The sequence below is a fragment of the Trichomycterus rosablanca genome, chromosome 13 (genome assembly GCF_030014385.1).
Source record: "Trichomycterus rosablanca isolate fTriRos1 chromosome 13, fTriRos1.hap1, whole genome shotgun sequence".
Classification (NCBI taxonomy): domain Eukaryota; kingdom Metazoa; phylum Chordata; class Actinopteri; order Siluriformes; family Trichomycteridae; genus Trichomycterus; species Trichomycterus rosablanca.
The window spans coordinates 23062514-23087539 of record NC_086000.1 but is presented as its reverse complement, the minus strand read 5'-3'; the positions used below and the strand labels follow the sequence as shown (position 1 = coordinate 23087539).

Sequence of the window (25026 nt, the reverse complement as noted above, 5' to 3'; positions counted from 1 at the left end):
TATTTCCCTCCAAATATCATGCTTGTTAAACTTTTACCATTTTAAAAGTGCTGTTTAATATAAATTAATAAAATTAAATTTCACACAGTTTTATTTAAAAAAAACAAAAAAACTAAGTAGTAACTGAGTCTGAGTGCTGCTTTTTGGATTAATATAAGTGTCCCATGTGGTTGTTGGATTTGAAATGATTCAGACGCGTCAGTCATTAGTAAATTGTTCATTACCTGTGAATTACACACAGACCACAGCAGCACAGCCTCCGGATTGGCAGAGAGAACTCTCTCAACACCACACTACCAATTTCTCATGCTCAAGCTAGCATTTACGACACCCACACTACTACGCACAATGCTAAATTATAACCCTCCAAAAACGAGTCACAAAGGTACATGAGAAAAATAAGCAGGCCTTTCCTGGGTGTTTTCACAGCTAAAGAACAGCAAAAAATTAACTGTTGTATTTCTGAAAAAGATAAAAAATTATTTGATCCAGCAGTAGAATTATGCGTCTTTTTTACGAGGAAAATCGCACTGACCGCAAATTGCGCTCAACAATTCCAATACCTCAGAGCTTGACCACTTTAAAATGGGGCTGTGCAGCGATTATAAATATAACTCTTTTACGGCTCTGTTATTACGTACCGAGAAGGGGGAGAGTGGGCCAATCTTGTGGCTGTAGCGCCTGATGGCCTCTCTGATGTGGCCGGGCTGGATGGCACTGCTCTGAGCCTCCGCGCCACACGCTGCTGCGCTCTGCAACAGAGAGAGAGAAAAAAAGAAAACACACAGGCCATATTATTACTAAATCAAAAACACAGTGGGAGTCAGGCTGTTTAACGCACAAACACATCCAGGGGAGGCCGTCCAGACACCACACACACACAATACATTTCTAAATATGATCTGGATCCGGACTGGCTAACAGGACGCACATTGCTTAATACTTTACCACCCCAGCCATATAAATGCTGTGTGTCAGCTCATGCTTTATGTATTCAGGACCCGGGAGTTAATCTGATATATAGAGAGCTGACAGTTAATGTTAGGTAACAATTATTTGGCAAACATGAGCAACTCTAATTACTCTCCATCGCCAAATGTATGTAGCCTGAGGTGGGAAAGGACTCTGAGTCTAAAGGAAGAGAAGGGAAAAAAAGGGCTTCCCTATTTTCATCCTTGCAATAAATCGGCTGTGGTAAAACTGACATGGCAGGACATATGAGAAAGTGTAATGCAGATTTTCTGCCAGTGTTTCCACTTCAGATGCACGACTGGGATGTTGATGACTGCACAGAGATGACCACTGAACTTCCCTCATTATGTTAGCGCTATGTATATCTTTTCCAGCTGCGTATAGTTTCAGTTTATCATTATTATGAGTTAATCAGTTTCAAAATGGTATTTGAAAAAAAAATATTTAAAAGCTATTCTGTATGTATTCTGTATTAAAAATGTCTTCTGGTATTTTATTACCTTTAAAACAGTATAAATCCAGTTTCTACCAATCTACCTAGAAAATGTAGATTAGCAAAAACACATGAAATGCATATAAACAAATAACCAATAACATAAGAAATATTTTGATTTTATTGTTAAATTTTATTTAATTTGGCACCCAAATGGCGCAGCGGGATATTCCGCTAGCACACCAGCACAGAGATTCTGAAATCCTTGGTTTGAAACTCGGCGTTGCCACCGATCGGCTAGGTGCCCTCTAGCAGGCATAATTGGCAGTGCCTGCAGCAGACTCTAACTGACTATCGTGTCTGCTAGGGTGGGATGACCGGACTATGTGGGTGGGGTCTTCTAACGCTGTGCAAGGACCCTGATTAGCAGATAGTGTGACTAATTACTCGAAACTGTAAAATTTCTAAATATTTCTTGTCACTGGACCAAGAACGTCAGTTAGGATAATCTTTATGTCTTTACTTAAGAACTTTTATATTTACAGTTCTTACCACAAATATGACACCACTGAAAAACAGGAACACAACAGCCTGTAAAACATTCATTATTGCTTATCCTTTTGTTCTTTCATTCAAAACAATGCCAAAAGGCTCCCATGTATTACAGGACAAAAGTTTAAAAATTACATTTTATTATTAAAAATATTAAGACCACTCAGGTGGCACAGTGGTAAAACACACTAGCACACCAGAGCTGACATTTCAAACTCGTTGGTTCGAAACTCAGCTACTCGGCTGGGCGGCTACATGAACAACGATTGGCTGTTATTCATACAGGGTGGAAAGCCGGACTGGGACCACATAACTGATACAATTATGACCGCTGCTGGCTGATTGATGGCGCCTGCACAGAATCAAGGAATAATGCGTTGATCAGTGTGTGGCTCTCCGTACAAAAAAACCGATCCACAGATTAACCTTGTGCAGGTGCAGTCGACTACTGCACACGTGCAGGTGGGGGCGTGTGTCAGTCTTGCTCTTCTCAATCATCAGTGGAGGTCAGCATCAATGGAAAGGAAGCGTAATGCAATCGGGTAATTGGAAACGACTAGATTAGGAGGAAAACCATATGTATCCAAACATTTTTTGCCAATTTAATTTTATGTTTTAAGTTTACCTGAGGAATTAGGAACACTTAGACCATCGGAAATAACTTCCTGTATAACAGAGGTGTATTTATATTGGGTACACACAATTCTCCTATTCATCAATCCCTATAAGAGAGACCTGAGAATATAGCAGTGATGTGTGACAAAAGATTGCTGAGCTGCACAAATCAAGAAATGGCTACAAAAAAATAGCTAAACATCTGAAAATGCCTTTCCAAACCAAGCCCACTTAATCAATACAGCAAAAGGTGGCATCTCAAGAATATAACACGACGCACGTGATCAGAATTTAGACAATCATAGAAAAAAGGTCTGAATACTTTCCTGAAGAGATTTTAGTGTTTTCACTTCATCACTATTGATGATTAAGTGTAGATTCATGGGTAAACATTTTATACATCCAAAAACAAAACCACATGATATTCAAACCCCTGGTATGTCGATATTGATTGCACATGTAGTGAAAAGGATGTTTTGAGTGGCTAAATAATCTCCACAGATCACAACTGGGGAATTACAGACATTTGTTAGGTCTTGGGGTCAGAACATCATCCTAAATACAATCAGATGCCAGGTGCATAACCAGAAGTTGAGAAGTTTCCAGGAAAAAAAAAAACTTATGCTATCATGGATCAAGACTTTCAGTAGAACCATGTTATATGGATGTTATATGGTCAGATGAGACCAACACAGAACTTTTTGGCAACAAACCCCAAAGGTGAGTTTGAACCAGACACAATGATGCATAAAGAAGTGCCTTTTTCTCCCTGAGAAGCATGACAATGAATCTGTGTTATTGCGGGGCGTTTTTTTTTCTATTAACAGTCATGGAAAACCTGTCCAGGCAGATAATAATGATGACTACATTCAGTCCCAGCAGGTATTTAATCAAACTAGACTGTCTTGGCCAGCAAGCTTAATGGTGTTGTGGTGTTGTGGATGAATCTTTCAACAGGAAAATGATCCAAATCACACCCTAACATCAACACAAAATGCTTCACTGAGCAAAGAATAAAAGTTCTGTCATGGTTATACCAGCCCTCTGACCTGAAACACTTAGTAAACCTGTGGGATGAAATGAAGAATAGGGGCAACAAGTATGAACATATGAATCTGAAGGATCTGTGGTGATGTTTAATGAAGAAATGATCTTAACTTCCATGTAATTTGTTCTCCAGTCTTATTTTAGATTAAGATTTTTTATTATTATTTATTTTAGATTATATAGATACATATTGTAGGTAGGCAGCACGAAGTACTAAATAAAAACCAACAATTGTGGCAAACAAATTTAGGGCAATAATATTTATTAATAAAAACATTGAGTTTTTTTTTTCTTTTTAATAACTGTACTTCTAATAAAGATTAGCATTTTGTTAAATTTTTTAAATAAAAGATCAAAAGCAACAAATAAATAACATAAATAATAGGTTTATTTTTACACCCAGTTTTGTTCAGGTTTTCAGGGGTGCCAATATTTGTTTGTTTTGTTTGTTTATTAGGATTTTAACGTCATGTTTTACACTTTGGTTACATTCATGACAGGAACGGTAGTTACTCAATACTAGGGGTGGGCGATATGGCCCTAAAATAATATCACGATATTTCAGGTTATTTTTGCGATAACGATATTTTTGGCGATATAACAAAACACTGAAAAATATTTTATTTATTTCGAGAAAACACTATTGCAAAAAAAAAATAATGTTCAGTTTTTATTTAGAATTAATATAAGTTAACACTTCGTAAAAAAATGTAAGACGTATGTAAGAATTACGCACACTTTTCTGTATTTTGTCTTTCCAGTAAAAATAATGTACCATAATGTAATGGCGGAGTCAGACAATTTCCATAGGGGTGGCCAGACTGAGACCATTGCTCACACAGGGGTCGAACAGAAACTGATACCTTTATTTATGTGGTCACTCACTCATTTACCTATACAGGCAGTGAGTGCCATGTAGAATTACATCAAGAAGACCCGCATAATAACGCTTTTTTTCTCTTCATTTTCCCTGACAAGTAAAAAAAAAACAAAATATAGCAACCTTAACATTATGAGGAAGAATTTCAAAGATTTTCCTTTGCCATACTTTATAATTTGGCTGCCAACTTGTGTGTAATGATGACACTCAATTGAACCCCAGAACATGCTAGCGTGAATGCATGGAAAACTAATTAAAATTTTCTTTTAACAATATGATACAGACTGACCAACACAATTAAGCCAAATCAGCATTGAAAATTGACTTTACTTTTAATAACCTTCTTCAATGCTGGAGCTTTTTAAAACGGAATATTTTCTTTAAAATAGAAGTGTTATTTAACTGCTATTAAATTGTTTCCCAACAAAATCCGCCCAATTTGGCGGATAACCGCCCAATCTGGCAACACTGGAACGCGCAGAGCCCGGTGGCGCCTTTACTCGTAGCGCGCCACAATTACTACTAAGTACAGTAGCAATAGTACTAAGCAGCAGTAGTACTAAGTAGCAGTAGTACTACTTCTGTGTTGGTGGTTGACATTAATGTTAAGGGTATTCCTGAACTGTTTGGTGGAGGTGCGCTGTTGAATTGCGTCCCTGTGTGAACCTGCGTGCACAAATACTTCCGCAAAAAAGTTGCCGGCAAAGCGGTGGTTGGGGTTTGGGTTGCCAAAGATTAATTTATGGTGGACTTGGAGTTCTTGGAACGAGCTCCTCCACCGCAGAGCCGCTTTCCGCCATACTCGCTGCTGTGCCCAAATGACCCACGTAACGAACGTACGCCATTTGCGTAGCTATGTGACGTCATTACGTAAACAACGCAGAATATCGCTATTATTACGATATGGGTTTTTTTGTATCGTTTTAAAAATTATACCGATATTATCGTGAACGATACGATATAGCACACCCCTACTCAATACACAAGGTTCATCAGTTCACAAGGTTATATCAAACACAGTTCTGGACAATTTAGTATCTCCAATTCACCTCAGTTGCATGTCTTTGGACTGTGGGAGGAAACTGGACCACCCAAAGTAAACCCACGCAGACACGGGGAGAATATGCAAACTCCACACAGAAGGGACCTGGACCGCCCCACCTGGGGATCAACCTCAGGACCTTCTTGCTGTGAGGCGACAGTGCTACCCACTTAGCCACCGTGCCGCCCTTGCCAATATTTGTGCAGTGGACTGCATTTACATACATTTATCAATAATTAGATCACTTTTTAGAACTCCTTATATACTGTACATGTACACAAAGTGTTTTAGTACTTTGGCATGGGTCTTGAATTTCAGTTCTGGATGGCTAGAGTCCAGCACAGTTTGGTTACTGTGCTTATCTTATGCTTTAACACACCTACTTAACCTGGTAACTAACAGAGTAGTTGGATCAGGTGTCTTTAAACAAGATATGTCCCGACCCACGCTACATTCTGGCCTTCCAGGAATAACACTGGGGAGACTTGTGCTAGTGTATGATACACTATGTTTATAATACATTCAAATGTGCTATATAATCCTGCGATGTCTGCCAATAGACTGGTGTTTCAGTGATGATGGTAATCAGCAACATCTAGCTGGTTGCTACAACCCGGTAAAACAAACCGAGACGATTCTTGCTGCAAAATAAGCTCCAGATTTTTCCTCCATCAATAGTCTTTTAAGTGGGTGACTGCTTTATTCAATTTACTGTAAATTCCCTGTTCAGTCAGAGTTCAAATGACTTTTCAATATTAAAAGTTAATAAAATCTTTAAATGGATAAACAGCCTAAAATGTTTGTTTTTAAAGCTCTTTATTCCAATAAAGCCATTTTTATGCCTTTTTCACACATAGATACACAAAATGATAGCATATGACAATAATGATAGCAAAAGAAGAGTTCTGCTGGCACCCTTGAGACCCGTTACCTTCTTCCTCTTGCGCTGTTTGCTCTTGGAGCTGGAGTCCTGACTGACAGTGCCATTGCCCTGGTTCATGGAGTGATGTTTGGCCTGTTGACCTGAGCTGGGGGTAGAGGGAGGGGTGCTCTCCGGAGAATCACTTTCCCGTTTGGCAAATGTGGCCTGTATATAAATGAAAAGAACATGATATTATCATTCCATTACATTTGTTTACTTATGTATTTGTTTTACACACTGCGATTACATTATGTAACAGGTAGTTACTGGTTACGCAAGCTTCATCAGTTCTAGTCTTTAATGTCACAGTCATGGACAATTTTGTATCTCCAATTCACCTCACTTGCATGTCTTTAGACCGTGGGAGGAAACCGGAGCTCCTGGAGGAAACCCGCACAGACACGGGAAGAACATGCAAACTTCACACAGAATCAAACCCAGGACCTTGCTATGAGGTGACAGTTTTATCCACTAAGCCACCATGCTGTCCCTCATGCCACTACATACAGAATGAAACATATACTGACTATTTAAAATGCAATACTGCACAAAGGCATTAATGGTGCACTCATACATTTGTGCATTTGACAACTAAAACGCTAATATGGACAGTGAATGGTGAGACAGGACGCACACCAAGAATAAATAAGCTTATTCTGGAGCTAGCTATATTTATTCATTAATAGTCATCTATTCATTTTAGGTAACTGTTTTGTATTGCTTCAATTTAAAGGCAATGAGCATAAGGGCTGGTGAGAATACTCAGGATAGGGTGTCAATCCATCTCAGGACATCAAGACTCATTCACTCATTCACATTCCCTTACATCAAGAGAAGTATTGTGCTGTCAATCTACTTACTGGTAAATCAAAAGTACACTAGCAAAAACAAATCCACAAAGGATGTAAGTAGAAAACAAAATCAAACCCATACTCTGGAACTCTGGAAATGTACTGTGCTCAACAGACACAATTTGCCATGTCTGAGGGAGGAAAGGCAGATGGGGATACATCTCATTGCTGCTGCAACAGCAATACCTGTTGTGTAGTTGATTTGCCTGTGCAAGTGATGGGGAAATACAGAGGGTATAGCATGTTCCTCCATACATGTTAAAGATTCCTAATAAACAAACGTGTTGTAGGGGTCGTGTGCTAATCTGCAGCCATTCTTGGCCTACATAGGTGCATGCAACAGGGGCATTGCAGAAGTTACATTAAATGTGTACCTACCAATTTATCATTTTAATATGTTTTAATTCGCCAACCAAATAGAATCATTTAAATTACATTTGTATGGTTACAAATGTCTACTTGAAGCCAGGACATGTCCCGTAATATTTGGCAAATATCTCCTCAATTTTATGCACAATAGAAAAGAAAAAACTGAACGCGAACAAAATAAATAAATAAACCACCAACATTTATCCATCCTATCAGAAAAGCGTGATGAGTGTGAGCCTCTGATCTGCTGAGATGACCTTAGCTATCCAAGTTTATTTGCTCACATTCCACCACACTGGACCCTCAAGGTTTGGGTGGCAAAAAGAAGAGCAATAATAAAATCCAAGCTAAAGTACAACTCGTATTTCCAGACTGAGAGTGGCCTTGGCTGAGTATGAGAGACAGAGATGAGGTTTTGTGGTTGCAGTGACCGAAAAGCCCCTCCATGAAAAAGATCCCACAGTACAAAACCACCTTGCACAAACTTGGCAGCTCTACTTGGCTGAAGGTCAACAGTTAGTAATAGGGTTTGTAATAGTTCTTGTATACATGGAACAGAATCCTAATAGTATTTACAAAAAAACAAGTAATTTACAAAACTTTCCTCTAATGCAACTTAATTTATGATTTTATTATAATTATTACATACATTTTTCAGCTCTTTCTAATGACACAAGATGTGCATTTCCCAAACGAGAACTTTTGTCTATACAGTTCTGTAGACTTTAGAGTCTGAGATAAAGTTCTTGGCTCACCTCAGCACTGGAGTTGTGGTACTGGAGGAATGTAGCTGATACAGCATGGCGGAAAGGGTTGCCTATTTTGGGAATCATGTCTTGCTTTACCAACAGGGCAAGGTCAACAATCTATAAAATAAAGACAAAATCATGATGAATAACAATGTCTCTGAGAAAAGTTTCTCTTAAATGTATGCTGACCTAAACTTAAATTCCTCACACTATTTCCTCATCGCTTTCAAATCAGTCAGAAATGAAAATAATAGCCATTTTATTAATTGTATCAGAAAGAAAACTACAACTGCTAAAACATACTACAAAACTATTTGCAATAATAAATCATGTTTTTAAAAATGATGAAATACCCCCTCAAAATTGTAGTAAGGTTATATTAGTTTTATAAAAAATATACAGTGGAATCCACAAGTCAGAATTTACGTATTTGGAATGACTATATTATTAATATGTGAACAATGGCTGCAAATGTATTAAAAACAAGCTTTTGATGAGTAAATCAAATCAACTTGCTTACACTTTTCTGTTCACTTGTACAAATGATTCGACATGGTCAATTTCACAAATGTGCTCACCTGCTTTTCACTAGTGCCTAATACTAAGAAATTAAAGATTCAACATTTCAATCTAATTTGCTGATTATATAATGTATAATACAATACATTGTTTTATAAAAGAAAAATAAAATTGCAGTAGCACCAAGTGTGTGAATGTGGTCTGTGACCTTCATATTTTGTAATATACAGTGTATCACAAAAGTGAGTACACCCCTCACATTTCTGCAAATATTTCATTATATCTTTTCATGGGACAACACTATAGACATGAAACTTGGATATAACTTAGAGTAGTCAGTGTACAGCTTGTATAGCAGTGTAGATTTACTGTCTTCTGAAAATAACTCAACACACAGCCATTAATGTCTAAATAGCTGGCAACATAAGTGAGTACACCCCACAGTGAACATGTCCAAATTGTGCCCAAATGTGTCGTTGTCCCTCCCTGGTGTCATGTGTCAAGGTCCCAGGTGTAAATGGGGAGCAGGGCTGTTAAATTTGGTGTTTTGGGTACAATTCTCTCATACTGGCCACTGGATATTCAACATGGCACCTCATGGCAAAGAACTCTCTGAGGATGTGAGAAATAGAATTGTTGCTCTCCACAAAGATGGCCTGGGCTATAAGAAGATTGCTAACACCCTGAAACTGAGCTACAGCATGGTGGCCAAGGTCATACAGCGGTTTTCCAGGACAGGTTCCACTCGGAACAGGCTTCGCCAGGGTCGACCAAAGAAGTTGAGTCCACGTGTTCGGCGTCATATCCAGAGGTTGGCTTTAAAAAATAGACACATGAGTGCTGCCAGCATTGCTGCAGAGGTTGAAGACGTGGGAGGTCAGCCTGTCAGTGCTCAGACCATACACCGCACACTGCATCAACTCGGTCTGCATGGTCATCATCCCAGAAGGAAGCTGACGCACAAGAAAGCCCGCAAACAGTTTGCTGAAGACAAGCAGTCCAAGAACATGGATTACTGGAATGCCCTGTGGTCTGACGAGACCAAGATAAACTTGTTTGGCTCAGATGGTGTCCAGCATGTGTGGCGGCGCCCTGGTGAGAAGTACCAAGACAACTGTATCTTGCCTACAGTCAAGCATGGTGGTGGTAGCATCATGGTCTTGGGCTGCATGAGTGTTGCTGGCACTGGGGAGCTGCAGTTCATTGAGGGAAACATGAATTCCAACATGTACTGTGACATTCTGAAACAGAGCATGATCCCCTCCCTTCGAAAACTGGGCCTCATGGCAGTTTTCCAACAGGATAACGACCCCAAACACAACCTCCAAGATGACAACTGCCTTGCTGAGGAAGCTGAAGGTAAAGGTGATGGACTAAACCCAATTGAGCACCTGTGGCGCATCCTCAAGTGGAAGGTGGAGGAGTTCAAGGTGTCTAACATTCACCAGCTCCGTGATGTCATCATGGAGGAGTGGAAGAGGATTCCAGTAGCAACCTGTGCAGCTCTGGTGAATTCCATGCCCAGGAGGGTTAAGGCAGTGCTGGATAATAATGGTGGTCACACAAAATATTGACACTTTGGGCACAATTTGGACATGTTCACTGTGGGGTGTACTCACTTATGTTGCCAGCTATTTAGACATTAATGGCTGTGTGTTGAGTTATTTTCAGAAGACAGTAAATCTACACTGCTATACAAGTTGTACACTGACTACTCTAAGTTATATCCAAGTTTCATGTCTATAGTGTTGTCCCATGAAAAGATATAATAAAATATTTGCAGAAATGTGAGGGGTGTACTCACTTTTGTGATACACTGTATGTATTGCTGTTATGCAAGTTCATTTGCTGTATTGCTGCTTTCCAATATCAGCCCCTAATACTCAAAACATAACCCAACTGTATTTAGCAAAAATACATCAACATTTTACACAGGTAAAAACTAGAAGCCTTTAATTACAGGTGCTCCTTGTTTGTTTACATTTCCTGCATATTTTTAAAGTGGAATGTATTTGTGCCTGACTGGTGTAGTGACTTGACATGTGGATAAAAAAAATATTATACGCTTAGCTCAATTTTTTGAGCAAATGAGAGTCCGAGCTGAGTAAAAATGTGAACATACATTTCTTTTTATTCACTGTTAGGAAATTTCCATGTATTTTAATTTACAGTAAATTGATTGCATAATACAAATTTCTAAAAATTAAGCTGGTGCTTTTTTTATATGATGCATAAATCAGTGGCTAAGCAAAAGTCATACTTAAATGAATTGATGTTTATAATAATTTATTTTTAAACCATGCAATTTTATTACTCCAATATTTATAAAATGTATTTATATTGTGTAAAACTGTGCTTGGTTGTCTTTTTGTGACTTATGGTTCCCTGAAAATATGGTCACTGTTGTACCTGAGTGGATCGTTAGTAAATAATATGTCAACAAATTAGCTGTTGTTTTTCTTGTTGATTTAAATAATTATACAATGCCTAAAATGCATTTAAGAAATCATTATGAATGATTTTTACAAAAAAAAAAAAATTTATATTTTTCGTTTTAGTCACTTTTGACAAGCATAGTACTGTGACACAGTCATATTGTCATTTACCTGGGCAACTGTTTCATAGGCCAAATATGAAAGGATATCCATGGAAAATCCATTGGGTTTCACTTCTAGGGTGCTGCAGTCGAGCCACTCTCTGAATTTGGAGAGCTTTTTAGCTAAAAAGCATATTTAAAGACACACGCAGAAAAAACAGCATTAAAAATAACAAATGTGTGACTTTGTTACATAAGAAAAGCAAGTTCGACGAATTATCTTTATATGTTCAAGCTCATGGTTGAGTGTCTGCATACTTTTGACCATATGGTGTATTCTTTAACATATACATTCAACAAAAATATATTAAATACAGTATATTAATGCAGATAAAAATCATGCATTTTATTATTTATTAAAATTTATTATTATTTTCAAAAACAAATTTGTCCCACACCAATTAATATTTAGGAACTTGACACTTTTATCCAAAGCATGTTACATTTAAGACAGTTAATCTGTGCATCAGTCCTGTGATTTTCTTTATTACTAGCTGAGAACTGTAACTGCTGAGCCACCACTATCACTAGATCACTATTTTTACATGTAAGATTATAAATGAATAAATGAAGACATCAGTATATTTAAAAGACCTTCGGGATTTTGCTGCTCAGCATCTGATGGTGGGTGTACTGTTGGGCTATTTTGTTTTGTAAGTTTACGGCTCCCAGTGCTCAAGTTAGTATTTTACACTGGTCTCCAGACAGGCCAGTGCCGGTGCAGAGAGCATGCTTACTGGTAAAGCCCAAAACCAGTCAGCATGTTATTAGTGCTGGAATGTAGCCTTCACAAACCAGTGGTGGTGATGTTCACATCCCACAAACATGCTCTTAAACCTACGAGCTCTCCAAACACACTGCCAATCACTATGGAACAGCATGGTATATTAATGCTTACATGTGTAACTTATCAGTTACATGACAAGTGGACCACTGACCGTTTACACTTTAATTGCAAACACATTGGACCTGGTAAATATACAGTAAAAGAATACTTACAAAAGCTGAGCTGGCGACTTTCACAAAATTCAGAATACTGTGCTGAGTCCATATTTCTTGTCTGTTTGTCGAGTCTCTGCAAGCAAAAAGAAAAATACATGGATAATTAAATACTTTCTAGACCATTTTGCAGCTCATAGTTTTACATAATGCCCCCTAACTGTTTTCTGGTCTAAAAAAAATCTATTTATTAATAATAATAATATTTTTTTAAAACAACAGGGTGTTACATTAGCATGGCTTTATAGTAAGAGAGAAGATGCTAAACTGGCATGCCTGCAGTCCAGGTCTGTCTTTTATTAAAAATGTGTGGCAAATTATAAGGCACAATATACAATAACAAAGACCGTCAACAGCCGAACAGCTGAAGTGATGTATTAAGTAAGAATGGGAATCAAACCCAGGACCCTCTTGCTGAGAGGCAACAGTGCTACCCACTAAGCCAAAGTGCTGCCCCGTTACATGGTAATACCCATTACAAAAGTAATTCAGCGTTGTGTAAATTCTTATTTTTAAAGGCTTCCATATTGCAGTCACAGTGTATGTATGCATATTTTGTAGAAACATCAACATGACCAACAAGAACATTTTCTGCTGTGTGTGTTATTTAGGCTGCAGAGACAGAACGTGAGCAACATATAAGTTGTCTGGTAAAACATGTGACAAGTAAATATTTTAAACAGTTAATAAATAAGGAATCTAGGTAGTGCCTAGCTAAGTATCTCTGGGTTCTCCGAGACCCAAACAGTATGAGAGATTCAGTTATGTTAGATTCAGTAAATAAAAGAGTAATTTGTGCTTAATTATGTAACATCATGTTGTAAAAGAAAATACACTGTTGTTTATCAGGACCCAAGAACATGCACCTACTGCTGAAAACTCAAAAAGAAGGGAATCTCCACTGCATGGTTCATATTCATGATTTAACTCACACTCAGGGCATGAAACAGTCTGAATTACAGAGTCAGCAAACCACTTCAATCAAAGGATCATTCATGAAGTGTATTAAAACACTGGAAATATTCAAGTTCCCCCACCCACCAGGCTGTAAAATAACAATACGTTCACACATAATATGCTCACTCTAACCGTTATGCCCTGTAATGCTGAAGTAATGCAAGGTTATCTCCAAGTAATATCACAATACAGGTGTAATTATCTATATCACACAATCCTCCACAATGTACGTCACTGGAGCTCAGGAGCCCGGCATGTGGATAAACCGTGTGGTCAGACAGCACAATGGATTCATTCAGGGTGTAAGTGTTAGTGCAGCAGGAGCAAATCTGTTAGTCCTGTAATCACCTCTTCCTTCACCCTGCTGGAGGAGGAAGGCGGGATGCTGTGGTTTTTAGAAAAGCAATTCTCAATGAGCTACAGTGCACCTGAACTGGTCATTTTTAACCATTTAAAATATGTACGGCATATTAACTACAAACACAATTTCAAAAAATTTAGGACAGTGGAAAAAAATGTTCAAGAAAACCGACAACAATGATTCGCAAATAAGTTTACTAGTATTTCACTAAAAGGAATACAAACACTAGGTATGCAAGAGATTCAAAAAATGTTGGGACAAGGCATGTTTACCATTGTGCTACCTCACCTTACCTTTTAACAACATTCTGTAACAACTCTGGAACTAAGGACACCAAGTGTTCTGTATTTTTGCTTGATATAACACTTCAGCTGCAGACAGGCCACTATAGCACCTGCACTCTCTTACTACTTGTCTTGCTTTAACAAGAATACTTCAAAAAAGATGTCTGGGCAAAATCACATATTGCTCCAAAATTCATATGCACCCCTTAGCATTAATGGCACCTTTACATATACAGTGTATCACAAAAGTGAGTACACCCCTCACATTTCTGCAGATATTTAAGTATATCTTTTCATGGGACAACACTGACAAAATGACACTTTGACACAATGAAAAGTAGTCTGTGTGCAGCTTATATAACAGTGTAAATTTATTCTTCCCTCAAAATAACTCAATATACAGCCATTAATGTCTAAACCACCGGCAACAAAAGTGAGTACACCCCTTAGTGAAAGTTCCTGAAGTGTCAATATTTTGTGTGGCCACCATTATTTCCCAGAACTGCCTTAACTCTCCTGGGCATGCAGTTTACCAGAGCTTCACAGGTTGCCACTGGAATGCTTTTCCACTCCTCCATGACGACATCACGGAGCTGGCGGATATTCGAGACTTTGCGCTCCTCCACCTTCCGCTTGAGGATGCCCCAAAGATGTTCTATTGGGTTTAGGTCTGGAGACATGCTTGGCCAGTCCATCACCTTTACCCTCAGCCTCTTCAATAAAGCAGTGGTCGTCTTAGAGGTGTGTTTGGGGTCATTATCATGCTGGAACACTGCCCTGCGACCCAGTTTCCGGAGGGAGGGGATCATGCTCTGCTTCAGTATTTCACAGTACATATTGGAGTTCATGTGTCCCTCAATGAAATGTAACTCCCCAACACCTGCTGCACTCATGCAGCCCCAGACCATGGCATTCCCACCACCATGCTTGACTGTAGGCATGACACACTTATCTTTGTACTCCTCACCTGATTGCCGCCACACATGCTTGAGACCATCTGAACCAAACAAATTAATCTTGGTCTCATCAGACCATAGGACATGGTTCCAGTAATCCATGTCCTTTGTTGACATGTCTTCAGCAAACTGTTTGCGGGCTTTCTTGTGTAGAGACTTCAGAAGAGGCTTCCTTCTGGGGTGACAGCCATGCAGACCAATTTGATGTAGTGTGCGGCGTATGGTCTGAGCACTGACAGGCTGACCCCCCACCTTTTCAATCTCTGCAGCAATGCTGACAGCACTCCTGCGCCTATCTTTCAAAGACAGCAGTTGGATGTGACGCTGAGCACGTGCACTCAGCTTCTTTGGACGACCAACGCGAGGTCTGTTCTGAGTGGACCCTACTCTTTTAAAATGCTGGATGATCTTGGCCACTGTGCTGCAGCTCAGTTTCAGGGTTTTGGCAATCTTCTTGTAGCCTTGGCCATCTTCATGTAGCGCAACAATTCGTCTTTTAAGATCCTCAGAGAGTTCTTTGCCATGAGGTGCCATGTTGGAACTTTCAGTGACCAGTATGAGAGAGTGTGAGAGCTGTACTACTAAATTGAACACACCTGCTCCCTATGCACACCTGAGACCTAGTAACACTAACAAATCACATGACATTTTGGAGGGAAAATGACAAGCAGTGCTCAATTTGGACATTTAGGGGTGTAGTCTCTTAGGGGTGTACTCACTTTTGTTGCCGGTGGTTTAGACATTAATGGCTGTATATTGAGTTATTTTGAGGGAAGAATAAATTTACACTGTTATATAAGCTGCACACAGACTACTTTTCATTGTGTCAAAGTGTCATTTTGTCAGTGTTGTCCCATGAAAAGATATACTTAAATATCTGCAGAAATGTGAGGGGTGTATTCACTTTTGTGATACACTGTATGGTACTTACCTTAGTTACCTATACAATTGGCACTAACACACCTCCATCACCATGACGCTTGTTTTTAAGCTTTTAATTGGTAACAATAAAGATAAATAAAGTCTTTTTTCTCTGTAGTCAGAACGTGTTTCCACTTTGTGTCAGTCTATCTCAGATGTTCTTGAGCACAGAGAAGTTTCTAGATGATGTTGATAAATGGCTTTAATATTCTTAACTTGCATATGCAGATACAGTGACAAACTGTGTTTACTGTCAAGAGTTTTCCAAAGTATTCTAGAGCCTATTTGGTTATAATAATTAACAAAGCATTTGAATGCAGTGCCATGTCAGAAATCAAGGCATTGGATATTTCTTTGCCCTTTAACCACAGATATTCATTTGGAATCTGTTGATCTTTTAACAATATTATAGACTGTAGATGGTAAAATCCTTAAACTCCTTGCAACTGTGTGTTGACAAACAATGTTATTAAACTGTTGGACTATTCGCTCAACCCAGCCATATTCATAAACAAGGTAAGCTTTTTATTTTATTGATTGTTTTTACATTTTACTGTTGGTCTTTACCCCTACCCAAAAAATTCTGACCCTTGTTCAAACATTGTTATTAAAAAGCTAACAAGATAAAACAAATGTTTTATTCTCCTTCTGCTTTGCAAACTAGACCTCCACTCCCCTGTAAGTGAGGCTAATAGAAATCCCAGTTCCAGCGCTCAGCATCATTAATATGTATTGTTGTATTAATATGAAGATGGAATTTCCTATGGCTGCCATAATAACTTTGTCCTAATATAATAATGTTTTTATATGCATTTTTTGAAACTAAATATTTGTAGTTACCTAAGATTTTTGTATTTTCTATGCCAAATCAAATACAAAAGGTTTAGCAACATTGTTATCCACATTAAAATACCAGGCTCTAAGAATATTCATGAATGTATAAAGTTAAAACACACTAGATGTGTTCAAAAACCTAGGGCGCTCTCTACATAGACAGCTTTTTACGTCATCCTACGTGTGCTCCTGAGAAGTAGGCTGTTTGAAATCCTAGATGCCTTAATATCCTCACTACTAAGGTATCTTGACATTTCAATGCTATTTTGACTCAAGCATCCGATGCTGCCTTAGTGGTGAAGGCAATCCCAGCATCCATTGCGGCACAACTTTTCACAAAACATGGCGGACGGTGTAGAGAAACGAACGAGTTATTTTCAAACGTAAATAAATGATTATTGATTTTTAATTTGTATAAACGTGCACAAGCGTTTTTATTTGTAAATTCGGGCTTGTCAGCGAATGTAAACGTTTTCGGAACACGGACGAAGATGTTAGTTGACATGCTAACGAGTTGTGCCACCTCATCCCATTGGTTTGAATGGCATGCGGCTAACGGTGTTAGCTTAGTTAGCAAAAACTGATGTTATCGCTGTCTAAGTAGTACGTTCTAATAACCTGCCTTATAAGTCAATGACTTATTAGAATCCTCTCTACTTAGGCAGCTGCCTATGTAGACAGTAAGACAGCAAGGCAGCTCACTAGGTTTTCGAACACACCCACTGTGTCTTTTTGCCATCCCATAATACCAGACTGGCGCTTTACCTGCTAATAAACTAAAATAGAGTTCACTTGTTACTGTTATAAACAAGTAAGACCTTAATACTAGAATTTTAATTCATATACAAGAGTCACATACAGTCATATACTGACCACAATGATTGTTGTATATTATAAAAAAGTGAGGCCTTTAAAACCAACAACGCTGTACTATGTCGGTGGTGGTATTATGCTCCGTGGCTGTTTTGGTGCTAGTGAAACTGGCAATATGACACTTTATGCACAACCTAAAACAATGAGTCCAGTGGTTGATCTTTGGAAACAATTGGGTGTTCCACCAGGACTAAACTGGCTTTGGCAAAATGAGGTTTAACTCAAACTTTTGGAATGACTTTGAAAAGTCCAAACCTCAAATGTATTATGTATAAGTGGACTGTATTGAAAAGGATATTGTAGTTTATTCTGTCTCTAATATGTCAAACCTCAATCCAATTCAAAACATGTTCAGTGGCACATCAACTATTACACCATACTCTCTAAACATTCAACACCTGAAAGTTAGAAGCTATTAACATGAGCCACGTGGAAGGATGGAGTATCATGAAAGAGCTCTATTGTCTTTACTTTTTTAAAGAGAGCTGTAAGCTGTATTGTGACCTTTTAATAGCAAATGATCTGGTCTTACCTCAGATTTACAGCTCAACTTGTTAAATTGCAGGTCAGGACCTATAATTAGATATTTCCTTATTCTGGACCAATTTCAGACATTTACAAAGCTCTGTAAAAAGGGCAAAACCAGCAGCTGCATTGAGGTTCTGGATCTAGCAGGGTGTGCATTGTTAAAAAGGCTTAAGGTTTATAGCTCTCCTTTCAAAACTGTATCCTAAAGATGTCTTTTTTTCCCCTCCTGATTTTTCCTAGAGTTAAACAGAGTTAACTTAACTGGTCTGATGGAAGAAATGCACAAATCTCACTCTCAAGCCTTAGGACAGTCTGACATCCAGCTCAAACCTGGGGCACGACGCCCAACACGAGGCTGAAGAGATCACTTTCAGCCCACCCAAACCAACCGGAGCCTTTTTATTTAGTTAGCTGGCAGCCGTAGGAAATTCCATCTTCGAGAATACATATTAATGATGCTGAGCGCTGGAACTGCGATTTCTATTAGCCTCGCTAACAGGCCAGCGGAGGTCTCGTTTGCAAAGCAGAAGGGGAATTCGCAGCAGCCTGAGCGTCTGCGTTCGGCTCCAAAATGAACCGAGAGCGATACAGACTGGAGCCACTGAACTTAAATAACTTCTGTTGAGCAGTCGGACAGGGAAAGCAGAAATGTTATGACTGGGGCTCATTGATGGAAAGTGTGGCAGGGAGCTTTTACATTTGAATTTAATGTTTATTCACTGATTATATTAAAACCTGAACTTACCTGCTAATACCCAGTCTTATCCCACAACTAAAGCACTGCCATGGTTAAACATTAATAAGGATTTGATCTGGCTAGCATGTGCTTTTATTTCATGCCAGTGTGGTCCTGGATAAAAATAATCTTAATTTGTACTACTGCTTGTCTTTAGATCTTAATACTTAAATGTATTTTAAACATTCAAATGTCAGCATGCAAGTAAAAAATGAACCTTAAATCCTCCTCTTGCTCCAAGGCTGGTCTAGGAAGAGTCCAAACTTTACGATTAATTACATTGTCAAATGCTTAAGAGTCAAGCCATGAGATACTAAATAACTGTGTCTTGAATTTTGTTTTCTGGCCTCTAACCAATAAAATTTTCCTATCATAAGGAAGTGACAACATTTAAGGCCACAGAGGCACCAAGTTCAAGAGCTTGATGCTTTCTTCTATTTAACATTTTAATATGCATTTCTTTTCAGGATAAAGGTCTGATTAGTACTAAATGTTCCACTCATTCTAATAAATAATAAGACATGACAAGGTTTACTGTTACGGGGTGGACCATGTGTGAGAAAAAATATGTATTTATTTATTTTTTAATAGAGTAGCCTAAAACACCTACTATTGCTACTATAATTACACATTCATATTCCATACATGGTTTGCCAGGGATTTTAGTTATTTAAAGGACTATGGCATTTGTTTTCCAAAGGAACTTCATTACTTGGAGCTGAGTCTTTTATAGTTTTACACTTATATTTCAGTTTAGACCTAACTCATTAACTGTGTTGGAAATGAACTATAAAAAACATAAACTGATGCTTTCAAGCTGGGCTAAGAACACAGCCAAATGCCTCAATTAAAGTTTAAGTCTTTTTTATTATGGTCCTGCCCCTTTTTAGATTTTTTTCAAAACTAATCTATATGCACAGGAAAAAAAGACGTTAGCCCAGTAGTCCGAGGTTTAAATTTTAGAGGTGCTATCGGCCAATCTACATGTGCACAGTCATAAATGGCTATGTCTAAGAAGGACTGGCTGAACAGCCTAGCCACTGGTATGTCTTGTCAGTTCGTTCTCGGGCGGCATGGTGGTTAAGTGGGTGGCACTGTCGCCTCACAGCAAGAAGGTCCTGGGTTCGATCCCCAGGTGGGGGCGGTCCGGGTCCTTTCTGTGTGGAGTTTGCATGTTCTCCCCGTGTCTGTGTGGGTTTCCTCCGGGTGCTCCGGTTTCCTCCCACAGTCCAAAGACATGCAAGTGAGGTGAATTGGAGATGCTAAATTGTCCATGACTGTGTTCGATATAACCATTAAAACCCTAATAAAACAAAACAAAATCAGTTTCTCAATGCTGGCCCCAAACCTGTATATAAATAGGGAAAGTTGCACCAGTAGAAGCATCCGGTGTAAAAAATAAGGCTAATTAGGTATGTGGACCTCCCGTGGTGACTCCTTAACAAGTGTATATAAATAAGTAAGTATTTCTCCTCTTATTATCTTATAAGAGTTGAGGGGATAACCAGGGGTCCAAATAAGGTCCATGGTTTTGAAATGTTATGTCCAATAAGCTTATGGTTAGGTGTCCTGCACAGTTAATTTAATATTCAGCACTGTTTTATAACCCCGGTCTCATGATTTATCTATACCAAAATATGAATTGTATAGTGTCAGACAGTATATGTCATAGTAGTGCCTCAGCCCTACAACGATTTGGCTACCACTTTTAGCATTAAAGGTCCTAGCTTCACTGGAGACTTGCAAAAATTACTTACAATTTATTCAGGACTTGTTCTTTAGACAAAGAATTTAAAAAAGCATGAAATGCTCTAGTGAATGTGCTGAAAGCTTAACAATAAAGTTCCAATATGGAATTTTCAAAATGGATTGCAAAATCCCTTGAGTCATGAAAACACATTCTCTAGATACTGCTGTCCTCATGGCATTTCTGCCAAACAATTTGGACCCCACACAACATGACAGATAGTTTTAAGAATTCCAATCTGAACATGGTTCAAAATTAAAACAAACCAAAACAATAAATAAGATTGCTAGGAGATCTTACATGGTCCTTAGATGACGATAGGCTGCAGGAAATACTATCCGTATACCACAGGCAACAAAATAATCACACTTCGATCAAGTAACCAGCTTTATTATAACCACGTATGACCTGATGCACAGTGACCATGGTTGCCAGTATACAGGACTGAATTTTTATAAAATTTGGCTCATAAACTGTAGATCTGGAAATCCAGCAAATACACAAATGTTGCAAAACATTACTGGAAAACCTTTGGGAGGTTAATGTAAAGTGTAGCAGTACGCTTTAAAAAGGGGTCCATTACAGTAAATAGAAACTGTATTAAATACATCTTAATTAATAACAGAGACATGAGAACGCTAGCCCACCAGTGCTGACATTTCAAACTTGCAAGTTAGAATCTCAGATCTGCGTCAGCTGGGCGCCAACATGGACATAACTGGCCTGGCCTGGAGGGATTTCTTATATCTGCTGCAATTATGACCTCTGCTAGCTGGGTCATGGCGCCTGCACAAAGACGGGGATAGTGGGGATTTACGCAAGACTCTTCGAGCGTTTACTGATCCCTGTTTGAACACGTCTTGTTGAAGTGAAAAGAAGCGGTCGGCTGCCACACACGTGGTCAGGAGTGGAGAACTGCAGGAGCAGAGGTGAAATATATTTGGGTAATTGGATTCAACTAGATTGGGAGAAAAATTGGGTGGGAAATGCATGAAAAAGAAGTGCACAGAGACATCATACTAACCAAAGCTCCAAATCAAACCCTAGTTGTCTTATCTTGCCTTCTGAGGGAAAACAATCATTACATCTTTTAGTTTCTCCATCTTTTACAGGGAGATCTGAAACCCCTCTGTGGAGGGGGTACCCGATATAGTGGCACCGATAAAGCGGCTCGCTGCACAGTGGGTAAGCCATAAAACTGCTTCCAAGAGGTTTCATAAGCTGAGCAAAGTGGGAGGCCCAGAAGGATACGGTTCCTTATCCCCAAAAGATTGTCCTGATAGCTAAAACACACCCATTAAAACACTCAGTAGGAACAAAGTTTGGGGGAAACCGCAGGCTCTCTGGGCCACAGCCAGAATGACTCGGGCTTGGTTTTAATTAAAATAGGGCTTATAAAGTCGCATGGCAGTATCCCCCCTTTTTTCTGAACACATCCATGGTTCCTGCTTTGCTCTGTTAATTACATCTTTCAGCCTTGGGCCTTTATTTCAGTTGGCAGAGTAAGAACAAACGGATGTTATAGAACGCTCCTTTGCTTTTCCTTCTACAATAGTGCTGAGCCAAGCTAGAGCTAAGGACTGCACAAGAATACAGTAGATTCAGAAATTATGCAGACTGCTTGGCTTTTTGCTCACTTTGTTGTGTTGTGGATTTGATTTTGAATGGATAGAATTTTTATTGGCCATTTTTAGCCATCAGTCAACACTTAATCACCCATAATGATGACGTAAAATTGTTACTTTTTTTTGCAAATCAATTAAAAATCAAAAACTAATATTTACTTAATTACAAAGGTATTCAGATCCTTTGCCGTGCCACTCCAAATTGCAGTCAAATTTGTTGTGTTTGCTTTAATCATTATTATAATTAATATGTGTCTAGAGCCAAGTTGGAGTGCACCTCTCGTAATTTTAATTTCCATTTTTGGCATTTAGCAGACGCCTTTATCCAAAGCAACTTACACCGATCAACCATAACATTAAAACCACCTCCTTGTTTCTACACTCACTGTCCATTTTATCAGCTCCACTTAACATTAGCACTTTGTAGTTCTACAATTACTGACTGCTGTCCATCTGTTTCTCCACATACTTTGTTAGCCCCTTTTCATGCTGTTCTTCAATGGTCAGGACTCTCCCAGGACCACTACAGAGCAGGTATTATTTGGGTGGTGGATCATTCTCAGCACTGCAGTGACACCGACATGGTGGTGGTGTGTTAGTGTGTGTTGTGCTGGTATGAGTGGATAAGACACAGCAGCGCTGATGGAGTTTTTAAACACCTCACTGTCACTGCTGGACTGAGAATAGTCCACCAACCAAAAATATCCAGCCAACAGTGCCCCGTGGGCAGCATCCTGTGACCACTGATGAAGGTCCAGAAGATGACCAACTCAAACAGCAGCAATAGATGAGCGATCGTCTCTGACTTTACATCTACAAGATGGTCCAGTAAGTAAGTAAGACAGTAAGTGGACACGGTATTTAAAAAAAACTCCTCCAGCGCTGCTGTGTCTGATCCACTCATAGCAGCACAACACACACTAACACACCACCACCACCAGGCTGATCGATGTATTTTATAGTTACAGTATACAGCCTGAGCAATTGAGGGTTAAGGGCCTTGCTCAAGGGCCCAACAGCAGAAAACTGGCAGTGGTGGCATGAACCAGTGACCCTCTGATAACTAGTCCAGTACCTAGCCCACAATAATCGATAACAATAACCAAAAACCAAGCCATGTATTCCACGCACCTGTCTGTGCATCCCCACGATCAAAAGAAAAGAAACAATAAATAAGGCTTTGAATGTTTCCAGGACTACAGTGGCCTAATAATCTTGAAATGGTAGAATACCTAACCTTCCTAAAGTTGTCCGTTCTGCCAATTTGGGCATCGTGGCAACAGCCTTGGTCAGGAGGTAAAAAAAAAACATTGGTCACTCTAAAGAATCTCCAGATGGGAAAATCCAGCTTGAAGGAATTTGCTCGTGGACAGTGTTGGCCTAGTGGGTAGAGCTTTGGGCTATTAATCGAAAGGTTGAGAGTTCAGATCCCAGCCACTGTTGGGCTCTTGAGCAAGGCCTTTAACCCTGTCTACTCCAGGGATGCTGTACACTGGCTGACCCTGTGCTTTGACCCCAGCTTTCAAACAAACTGGGATATGCGGATAAAGGCCTTTGTTGTACTGCACACCTGAATATGTATGTATGACAAATAAAGTCATTCTTCTTCTGAATGAATGAATGAATGAATGAATGAGTGGATGAATTAGTAACAGTCAGGCTTTTATGGCAGAGTGGCAATAATGGCCAGTGCTGAGTGAAAGTTTGTGTAACAACATGGCACTATGGCAACTTTAGGAAAAGATTCATTAATTTGATCAGAAGAGAATGTAACCCTCTGGACCAGGGGTGGGCAATTACATTTTCCAAGGGGCCATGTAACTGGGACTGTTGTGGAGGGCCGGACCAATAAGGTGAACTTAATTCTGCTCAATATTAATTTTATCTCTTTATTTACATTTACATTACATTTTCAGCATTTAGCAGACGTCTTTATCCAAAGCGACTTACATTACAGTTACAGTATACACTCTGAGCAATTGAGGGTTAAAGGCCTTGCTCAAGGGCCCAACAGCAGCAACCTGGCAGTGGAGGGGCTTGAACCAGCGACCTTGTATTTACTAGTCCAGTACCTTAAGCACTAGGCTACAACTGCCCACTCTTTATGAGAAGCAGTAAATTGTGCAGTTCTAATAAGCTGTTAATGTTTAGATGTTACAATCAGAAAATTAGAAGTAGGCAGAGAAAAAACATCAACATTATTTTACTTTTTAAACAATCAAATGCAAAAAAAACCCAAATGTGAACAAATGTGCAGGTTTTTTTTTCAGTCCTTTGTTATTATTATTCTGTTTAAAATCACAAAGCTGGTGCTGACTGCTTCAGTTCTGGACGTGTTAAACTTTCTAAAAAGTATTTGTTGCTTTTGTAGTTTAGTTAGTGAAGCTTCAGGTGTGACGCTCCGCATCGTTCATGTTGTTGTATTTCTCTGTTTAGTACCGCGATTTAGAGCCTAAATTGTGATCCTTAAACAGCTTTACACCTGACTTCAGTAAATAAATACTTCAGAAGTTCATGTCTTGTTAAAAACTCCACCGTCAGTCACACTCAGTTCTGTTCGCATTACGGTGAAGCTGATACACTCGCGCACATACGTAAATTCGAAACTTACGGAAATTTAAATGCATGTAATGCATGTGTGATGTACATTTATTTACA

General features: G+C 39.0%; 1 protein-coding gene across 1 annotated transcript in view; it reads right to left on the bottom strand.

Annotated features, from left to right (window-relative positions):
- Window positions 1-25026, bottom strand: part of supt3h (SPT3 homolog, SAGA and STAGA complex component) — a 198488-nt gene that overhangs the window by 28455 nt on the left and 145007 nt on the right. Inside the window, exons 7-11 of the mRNA XM_063006895.1 lie at window positions 12547-12622; window positions 11558-11670; window positions 8439-8549; window positions 6473-6628; window positions 642-752 (exon numbers count right to left, since the gene is read on the bottom strand). Of these exons, the coding sequence (XP_062862965.1) occupies window positions 642-752; window positions 6473-6628; window positions 8439-8549; window positions 11558-11670; window positions 12547-12622 (567 nt within the window). The remainder of the gene's footprint in view (window positions 1-641; window positions 753-6472; window positions 6629-8438; window positions 8550-11557; window positions 11671-12546; window positions 12623-25026) is intronic.